The sequence below is a fragment of the Diadema setosum genome, chromosome 21 (genome assembly GCF_964275005.1).
Source record: "Diadema setosum chromosome 21, eeDiaSeto1, whole genome shotgun sequence".
Classification (NCBI taxonomy): Eukaryota; Metazoa; Echinodermata; class Echinoidea; order Diadematoida; family Diadematidae; genus Diadema; species Diadema setosum.
The window spans coordinates 16,933,452-16,943,753 of record NC_092705.1 but is presented as its reverse complement, the minus strand read 5'-3'; the positions used below and the strand labels follow the sequence as shown (position 1 = coordinate 16,943,753).

At 40.7% G+C, this 10,302-nt stretch overlaps 1 protein-coding gene across 1 annotated transcript; it reads right to left on the bottom strand.

Moving 5' to 3' along the window:
* Positions 1 to 522: 522 nt before the first annotated feature.
* Positions 523 to 7,563, bottom strand: LOC140244532 (uncharacterized). Its single transcript, XM_072324158.1, has 2 exons — positions 7,450 to 7,563; positions 523 to 1,876 (listed from the first exon to the last, which is right to left on the bottom strand). The coding sequence occupies exon 2, from the start codon at positions 1,803 to 1,805 to the stop codon at positions 918 to 920; it is 888 nt and encodes a 295-aa protein (XP_072180259.1). The 5' UTR covers positions 1,806 to 1,876; positions 7,450 to 7,563; the 3' UTR covers positions 523 to 917.
* Positions 7,564 to 10,302: the final 2,739 nt, after the last annotated feature.

Genomic DNA, 10,302 nt, shown 5'->3' with positions numbered 1-10,302 from the left:
CACACACACACACACACACACACACACACACACACACACACACACACACACACACACACCAAATCACGACCGTTGATTTGTTGTTAGTTTATTTGTTTGAGATAACCATTTCCTCTCCCTAGAAGTAAATCTCGTGCAACTTGAGATGTCAACAAGTGATATTACATTATGTCATTGCATTGTAATAGGTATCGTTCTGAAAGCTCGTGACTATGAAAGCGCAAATTTAACGTCATGTTCTTGCCTATTGAAAAACAAAAGTGCATCAGAAGCAGGGGCAAGAATGCGACATGAAATTTCAGACCGTGCTGAGTTTAGATTTAACCCCATGCATTTCGTCTTCTGAAGAGCCTTCAGTTTGTTCTGTCTTCTGATTACTTACTTCCTCTTCCACTTCATCCTACCCACCTTTTGTCTCTTCCAATCTATTCTCTCTTTCTCCCTCCCTCTCTCTCCTCTTTTCACCCTTTCTTTCTCCACACGTATATACCTTGAAAAGGAGAGTCCCTGCTTGGTAGGTAATTTTTGTGTGTGTGTGTGTGTGTGTGTGTGTTTGTGTTTGTGTTTTTTTTTTTTTTTTTTTTTTGAGAGGGAGGGGTGACCATAAAAAAGAATGGAGCTAAGAAGTGGTAGATGGGTTTGGCAGATGGGCAGGACAGTTAAACCCCCCTCTCCTTATGAAGACAAGTGATAAGTGCATGACAGATGAAAGGGCGAACATCGTCATGAAAGATGAAAGTTTCTGCATATACGTGTACCTCCGTTACTAGTAACTAGTCCGAGACTTATCGAGCGACAACACTGATACTAATGAAATATAACTCTTGTTAGATTTGGTGTGCATTAACTCGTCCCATCCACCTCCTCTTCTTCCATGTTCCGCTGCGGAATTGTTTGCCAAACTTGAGCTGTCAAACCTAGATCAAGCCGAACGCTTCCCTTGCGGTCGGTCGCTGGCTTGGTTCAACGACCAGTACAGACTGCACGAATGTTCTACTCGCCTTTGTGATTTGCCGTAGAGGGCGTGGCCAGCGAAGCGGTCTTCCCATTGCTTCCCGAATGTTCTTGTTGCCATGGCAACCAAATGGAAGGTATGTCGTCAATATGTAGAATGCGATGACTCCGGCGGACCAAACATCAGCGGCTCGCAGGTCAACGGCTGGACATCCATCCAAGATTTCTGGGGCGGCGTAAGAGGGTGATCCTCCCAGCAAAATCGTACCGCTGTCTGCGCACGATGATACGTTTTTATGGCAGTTAATGAGGTCGTTCGAAGACCCGGTAGGTGTTCCTGACGGTTTGTCGAGAGTATCCTGAGAATCGCATTCCTTGGACGATCTGTGCCCGAGCTCGACTGCCAGTCCGAAATCTGATACCTTTAAATCCTCGTCAGCATCCACGAGGATGTTTTCGCTCTTTAAGTCGCAGTGCGCCACCGCGGCCGTATCATGTAAATAAGTCACTGCGTCGAAGACCTGCCGAAGAAACTTTCTCACCAGAGCTTGCCCAAGACGAGCTCGCTGTCTGACGAACGTGCGAAGATTCCCGTTCTCAGCCAAAGCAAGAACGATGTAAGAAAGGTCATTGTGAACGAAATAATCAAAAATCTCTACCACGTTTTCGTGATTTAGTCTGAAGAGGATCTCGGCCTCCTTGGCAGCAGTAGGGGTGCCATTCACGATTTTAATGGCCACTTTTCGATGAGGGGCGTGGCGAGTCGACGTTGCGAGCTTCACAATGCAGTGTCTTCCTCTACCAAGAGGAGCGGCGCGGTCATCCACCTCGTAGCCATAGCGACCCAGCATGATGCCATGTAGGATATAGATGCAGTATACCAACGTTGTTTACCCGCGATGATTTCCAGCCTTGTGTTCACCTGCATACATTGACAAGACGAATGAAAAACTAATACATCCGTTGATTTAACTATCAGACTATTGCTCGAATAAATACCGATCACCTCAAAGACAATAACATGGTTAAATACTGAGTGCTATGTGCAATAAACTTATGATATGAGTAGCGTCATACATGACAACATTGGCTTACTTTAAACCAATTTACAACTGCACTGGCAGGTGACAAACATATCGAAAATGATCCATTAAAGTTAAAGTGGATATATTCTTTTTCCTGTTATTCAATAGCACCCATTTCTTGCCTACATAGTCGTTCGCTTTTCGATAGTTTTCTGGGAATAATATCTTTTACTGAATTTCTTTCGGTAACATGAATTATTACAACTGACGCTTGTTTTTAAGTAATCACTCTGATTTTATGTTTTGTGTTTGTTTTTGTTTTGTTTTGTTTTGTTTTTTTGGGCGAATTTTAACCAGTTGAAACTGGTTAAAAAATATATCCCAACGAGATACTTGACATCTTAACCTCTTCTCTTGATATGGTCATCTCAAAAGGAATGGAAAAATACTCGGAAAAGATACATTAATCCCCTGTCTCATACAATAATATCACACTATCATCAAGGTGCTTGATAATGGCTCTAGGAGCTGTTAGATGCATTCATGTATGTACACCTGGCCGCCTTTGTGCTTGACAAAAGAAGCAATGAGCACAGACTGTGTTCTTGGACCCTCGACGTTCTTCATATCGATTCTCCATTACCCTACATCATGTTTTTGTCAAAGCGATCGATTCTCGTAGACAATGGCTCGTGCATATCGACGAATGTTGCCCTTGGGCTGGGCCAGCGAGAAATACCCCCTTCAACAGTCTCAAAGGACCGGTAGACGTTAGGTGTTTGTTTCAACTAAAGAGCATAAGTACGGATGCGTTAAAAGCATAAAAAGCAGTGTTTCAGAAGAACTTGAAACTTGTCACTTTTCAGGAAAAAAAAAAGAGGCAGATACCGTTATAATCTGAATACTTCGTCCCAGACCGGAATTCTAAGTCTAACCATTAGTATGCTAACCTAATTTTATATAACTTAATTGTGATACACCTTTTATAGCCTACATTTCATTTGATATTGAGAGACCTATAAATTCTATAAGTATAAGTATACATGCTTAAATACATACAAAGTGAATTCCTCACCCTGTCTCCTTTCATGTAGCTTCATACAGTGAATGATTATTTTCATTTTGAGGAACTCTTATCCAATAGGAAAATCGGAAAACATTTCGTTCTCCTTGCTCTAATGACACGGCTAGTATTCATCTCATACAAAGGTGTCTTTGTGTTCCATCTCGTGGAGTCATCTTACGAGACCGACACCCACGAGTCATATCCCACAACCCAGCAGTTATTAGAGCCCACGGGGCATATAGCCCATGAGTTCGACACTTGGCAACATAAGGCATAATGAGTTCGACACTAGGTAAAAACAACCCATGAGTTCGACATACAATACGGCCGGCTTCGTGTATCGGTCTCGAGGACCTTGTTTGAATTCATGCGCTATAATATGACAGTATGACTCGTGGGTTGTATAATTCGTGGGCTGTATGATTCATGGGTGTCAAACTCGTTGGATGCACCCATTCCAGTGACACATAGATACATATCACTAGATTGTCTTGCCCCAGCAAGTATTGTTATGTTTGTGTGTAGTAATTGCAGAGCTGAAGCAGGGCAAATGGTGCATCGAAAACAAAAAGAGGCAGAAGAAGCGATGAGTCAAAAATCATCCTTAGTACAAATTGGCTAAACATGTGACATTGAGCTTGAGACCATGGGGGATTAGCATTGCAGAGAATCACTCAACTGCAAGGAATCAGCCTGCTCATTTGAATCTATCGATATTTTTCGGTATTGTCTGAAATCATGTATGAAGCCAACGTATGCACGCTTGGGACGAGAGGGACTACAATATGTATATTGCGTCTCTGATGCATATCCCTGCCAAACCGCTTGTCATGTTCTATAGCAAAGACAGTTTCAACGTATCCTTTTATGTGTTTGTTTTGTTTAGGGTCTTCCCCCCCCCCCCCCAAGACATGGTAGAAAAGTTTATTTTGATTATTCAAACAGAAATTCATAATGAGATACTATGAGTGCTAGCTACATGATGACGAAACGTACTTGAGCAGAATTCTTCCAAAACGTGGATTACTAGTAGTGACTAGTACTCCTAATATCATCTCAGTCACAGAGATATATGAGGCATTCGATCACATTACCTTCTGGTTTTGCTTTGGCAGCTGACGGATAAATAGCACGAAGAGCATACAGCATTGGACCAAGACTCTTATTTCTCTCCTGTGAGACACATCAGTAATTTGGCCAAGTTGGGAAGGCTGCCATTCAAAATGTCACGGACAATGTCGCGGCTCCATAACACCATTGCCACCGAAGTGACATACAACGCACTTGAAGACGAAGGCGCATTAACTTGCACCATTGACAGTCCATTAACTTTCCAACTGTGTTGTTATAGAAAATAACATGATGGCAAGTGTATCCATGGATAGATCGAGGCTGACACCATTGTTTGAAGAGAGAGTGAATACGAATGTCAACAACAGCCACCATTCAATAGACGTGATAAAAAGGAAGCAAAAAAGTTCGAAACTTTTTTTTGTACCGATGAATGAAGTGTATATTTACCGAGCTCCTTGTACGCCCCGCGCTGTGGGCGAGATCAGCGTGGGGGAAAAGTAAACGAAAATGTCATGTCTTGTTTCATCGGCCTTCAGGTCTGGGAAAGAGCGCTCAGGCCTCCACGGCCAAGCCTGCTCTTCGATCGCCTTTCACCCGCCACTATAGACCTGGTCAATGCGCCGAAGGGCGCGTACTAGCCGTACATTCATAATCATTCTTCAAAGTAAACGATGGGTGTTTACATTTCCAGATTCAGTCAATGGGAAGCAACGCAAAAGACAAAGATGAAAAAGAATAACATATATGAAAGCAAGAAAGAGAAATTAAGAAGCGAGAGGAACGCCTGCCTTGGGCAACCCACTTTCTCTCAATCAAAGTATCGATCGATGCCCTGAGTTAAATGTACATGAAGTAATATTGTTCATTCTCTCTCCGGGTGTGATTGTGCATATCTATAGCGCTTCGATCCGCGCCATGAATCACAGGTTAAAAATGTTCAACTCCAGGAAGCAGGCATGTTCATTTTCTATCATCATTTGCTGATAATACAGATGACTTCATTGTAAGTGACCTTTTAGTGGCTCTTTGCTGGTTCCTTTTGCTATTGATCTGTCTTTCTTATCTATCCACAATCCATCAATCATTATAACATAGTTTGTCTTTGCTCAGTCTCTTCATCTGCATTTTCATTTCTTAACACCCTTTCAGTCTCTATAATGTGTAATCTCTATAAATACATTTGTCCTTATGTCTGTATAGTCACTGTCAGTTAAATTTAAAGAGATGTTATAATTGTTTAAACGTCCACCCTCCGGCACCTCCAGTTAAAACTCCAGTAGGAGTATTCAGGAGGATCTCAACCAAGTAACAAATACCAAGTATTGTCTCTTTCACCTTGCCATGGGCCCATGAATCTATTCTTTTCGTTGTGTTGTTGTTAACAATTGTGTTTTTTTTGTATGTCCGTCTTCTTATATCTTCGTTTGTGCTGCAAGGATGTCAATCATCATTGTCATTCTTTTGTTTCTTTCCAAGCCACTTATAAGTACTCCATTATGATGTTGGTGCAAATAACCTGTAACATGTCATATTTGGTGGTATAGACTCAACTGGTCGCACGAGTTTTAAACTGCGGTCTTCAGCAGGCCTATACCTCTCCTTGCTCCGTCAAATATTTACCCAACAAATTTTACAACCTCATGAGTACAGCTATATGCGTTGTACCCACTGCTCGTCTTATGGTCAGCGTCATGGTTGAAGCGTCGATCAACAGCCATGTTGTCAGGATGACACCGACAGAAAAACGGCCATCGCCAAACATGTATCGGAACAAATATTAGTGATGGGACGTATGATTGTTATGTTGCAAGCACTGTTTGCAGAGAGCACACTGTGTTGCCAACACACTGAACCTCGATTCCGAGACAGAAAATCATTCCAGTGGTGGATCAAAGGGGGGGGGGGGGGGGGTTGAGGGGGCACCGGGTGCGCCCCCCCCCCCCTTATTTTATTTTTTTTAATAAAAGAAATAAAAATAAAAATGAAAAGGGGCGCGTGCTCCCCCTTTATAAATCTTTTAAAGAAACCATCTTTGTCAGCCGATGAAACCTCGCGCTGAAGCGTTTTTTGTTCTTTTTTGTTTTCTGTTTGTGTGTTGTTGTTGTTGTTTTTTTGCTTGTCAGTCGATTAAACCTGGAAGTGGCACCAGACATATTTTTGCCCCCCCCCCCCCTTTACGGAATTCCTGGATCCGCCCCTGCATTCTCTCCTCCGTTATATTCCCTCCCCTCCCCATTCACCGACACAAGCAGAACAATATGGTTCTACTGCAGTGTGATGCGTTCATCTCCATGTTGGCAAGATAAAAGCTGTTCAATATTATTATGCTGACGGTAATAACCACTTCTTTCTCACGGTGTTCTTTATATCTACACCGGGCAACCTCAAAGGGCAAGGACATGCAAGACGACAGACATAATGCTCCAGGGTTTAGTCAATACATTATGCAGGGACTTGAGCAGGATATATAGCTGACCAGAGAGAACGAGACAATGATCCTCTCGTGCGAGAAAGAAATGACAAAATGGGGAAAAGCAATTAATATGCAGTGGATTTCATCCACAAGCAGAATAACGCTTGTGGATGATATCCACATTCCTCTCCAAGCGCGAATCACCATCAAAGGCGTACACACGACCACTCATCATGCTGGTCCTGATGAAGCTCTCACACTATAAACTAAGACATGTTGCAGAAGAAACCTCTTCAATTATTGAAGCAATCAAAACAAGAGGAATCGAGGTTGCATCTCTCTGCACCTTTCAAATTCTGCCTAAAGGAACAAAATAAAGCATTTAACAAGACACTCGAATAGTCACCCCTATGATAATCTACGTACGATCAGTATACCTGACGATCATCTTTCTTCTTACATCCCAAGAACAGCCAAGTCATCAACCTTCCTATAATAATAATGGTCTGTTATATGATTCAGCAGTAAATGTATAATCATTTGCAGCCCGACCGCTATTTATACAGCGACTGGGCTGTGTATAGTTAAATCATTTTGCTGACTGATACCATTAATAAAAATGAAATTGGGTTTTGTGATGTGCTATTACATAATCAGATATTAGTTTGTATTTTCATCTACTTGATGGCTCCATCATGCCTAGAAATGTAGAATCTTAAAAAAAAAAAAAAACAAACAAACAAACAAACAAACAAATACAGGGTATGTCTCCTTTACCCAAGTTATAAAAACCTCTCCATTGCAAGCAATGGGTCCTCTTTCACGGAACACTCATTTTATACTTTGTCTAACAGAACTCTCTGCTGTTACCAAACAGTTCCAATAGTTCAGTGAAAGCAAGAGAGTACAACACTTACCCACAAGACAGGCTGAAATCGCATGAGTTTTACTCATAGATCCTCAGACAATTCTGAATTCTGAATCGAGACTGAATTCCTGTTCGTCGGGGTTACAGAGCAGTATGTATGCGATATTTGCACAGAGTTTCCTTTGCGCGGTTTTCCTGTAGCGCGCAACTTTAAATAATACGCATATTATAGCGCGCAATGGTAACGAGCACCTAATCTCTTTGGAGCACACTCAGAGCTGCGCTGATCTATCATGCATGTTTTCTTTTATTTTATTTTTTTTTTAGCATAGCATAGCCTTGCATTGCGTGCTGTAGGGAGATACAAATTGTTTTTTCTTCCATCTTTCCTTGCACCCCTGTAATTCATGATAGGTTACATTTTTCATTAATCATTTTTCCCTTGCTTACTTGTTTGATCATTGTCTCACAAATTTCACATTGTTTTACATTCGTTAATTCGGAAATGAAATAAAGTTCGTTAAAATGAAAAGGCACAGGCCCTATTAATGAACCTTATTTCGTTTTCGGATTTAGGAAACTTCTTATAAACGCATTAAAAACTCATGTGTGATAGAATATGTAAATGAAGACCATGGCTCCTGGAGGCCCAAGCCCCCCCCCCCCTTGCTCTGTTCCTGCATAGGTAACGTAGTCTGTAATGCAACAACGCGTGGAAGGTAAACTTGCGATACTGAGCTCGAGACTCCCGTTAATTCAACAGATAAGCAGAAATTACTTGAAATATTAACTTTGAACGCTAATAAGGCTTTTAGTTATAGAATGGCATTGCAAATAGAGTCCTGAAATCTACCATTAATTCGGTTCCTCATCGTCTGGTACATTATATATTCAATTTGTCAGTAGAGTTTGTCAAGTCCAAAAGGAGATGAAAATATGAAAATATATTTTGGGGGGAGATGCACATGAATTATACAGTGCTTGTTTTTATTTCTTTATCTGCTAAACTTGCTGATTTAATGGGTTTTAACATGGTAATATCCTATTCACCTCTTTTTTACTCGTTAGGGAGTTTATATCTTACAAGCTAAGAGCTTCCCAGTGGAACCCTCTTCTTAGTTTTTGATTCTATATTCTCTTTGACTTCGTCTTCCCAATAATGTGATATCTTATCACTTGATTTGGTCCTATTCAAATGATTTGTGGAGTATGAAAAGTGAATAAACTGCAAATACTGCCATATACTTTATATGAGACGCAAACTGATGTGATAAGATAATAATTTTATCAGAAAGCGCTGTTTCAGACCAGGTAACCATGACTACACAATCTCGGATCTTCTTTGTGTTTGCTCTGCTACAGCGGCTTCCCGAGCTCATCCAACAGCTGCGCTTTACACAATTCGCAGTGCCGGAGTCCTCACTTGACGCAGACGTAATTAATGTCACCATCCCAGGAAAAATGTCATAAGGATTTGATCCGCTTGACATGCATGTGTTTCTACCGAGACATTTCTATGGATATCATTGCTTTCAGAAGTCTCTTTTGTCAGCTTATTGGCATATGAGAAGCTAGCTTAAATTGGACAGTAAACGTATGTTCAGCAAATTAGATGCAGACACAAGACAAGATGATGAACTGGCATTTATGGTATGTCATTCTCGCCTTTCTAATGAATATTATAGAACATTATAACAAGAAATGCAATATCCGTTTCAGGTACATCTGAATACTTATTACTTCGATTAGGCCTGCGTAGGCAAACATACTAGTTTACTTGTCATCAACATTGTCCGTCGAACAAGAGAACAAAAAATATAATTTGTATACAACATGTCGTAGTCAGACACAGGCATCAAATCGGTGGAGAATAAAAAAAGATGATTAGCATAACAATTTCAATGTCGCAGTATTCAAAATCGGAGAAAAGGTCGGAGTGCGTTTTAGCTTAAAAAAAGAAGCTATAATATGATTGTGTGGATAAACTATGACATATTTATCTACAGTTTATGAATAAGGGAATATTTATGACGTAAATACGAGTGGCGTATCCAGCCAAGTTCGTTAAAATATCAAGAGATGTATGTTTATAAAATGCACCACAATTATACCAATATGCACCTCATATAATTATAGGCCTTCTATCTATATTATAACACATAATTTATGAACAATAATGGTCAGACACAAAACACGAAATGTTCCTTTAATGTAAACACCAGGCGTTTTCAGCAGTCATTAATTTTATGCCCGATATTTACAGTAAGAATGGTTACAGTATAAAGCATTAAGGGCTTTCAGAAAATCCTCCTAATAGACATGACTATCTTGCAGATGCATCTCATCCGAATGGTCTGATAATGGTCTTGATTGTCAAAACTTTAACAAAAGAGAAGGTTTTAAATGTCAGTCCATCAGGTAAATCATTGGGTTCGTTCAGCGGCAGGCATGAACAGAAAGTGATCTATTGTAATATCCACATCAGTCAAAGCTCCAGCATTTTCTTTTCTCCCTTCATTTTTCTTTTCGTCATCTTTCTTTCATCAAGAGACTGAGAGACGACCGCAGAACTTCAACATGCTCCGTCAAATCCTTTAAAATCGATACATGAGGCAAAACCGTCTCCACTCCTTTTGTGAAATTATGCCAACGACCGACGACAGGCAAGAGAAGTAATACTTTTTTTTTTTACTGTGTGTCATGCGCCAAAGGAAAAGAAAGAGAGAGAGAGAAAAAGAATCATATTTGGTTATCGCTTGCGCTGTGACTGTCACTGAATGTATCCATGCATGCACTGTAATACGTTTACAGAGATAAAGCACGCTCCTGCAATCAGAGGAAGATACGTCGTGTAGACAGAGATGACATTACATCTAACCTGTCACATTTTTCCAACGAAAGC

Excerpts from the sequence above, each read along its gene's own strand:
- LOC140244532 (XM_072324158.1), bottom strand. The coding sequence starts at position 1,805 with ATGCTGGGTCGCTATGGCTACGAGGTGGATGACCGCGCCGCTCCTCTT.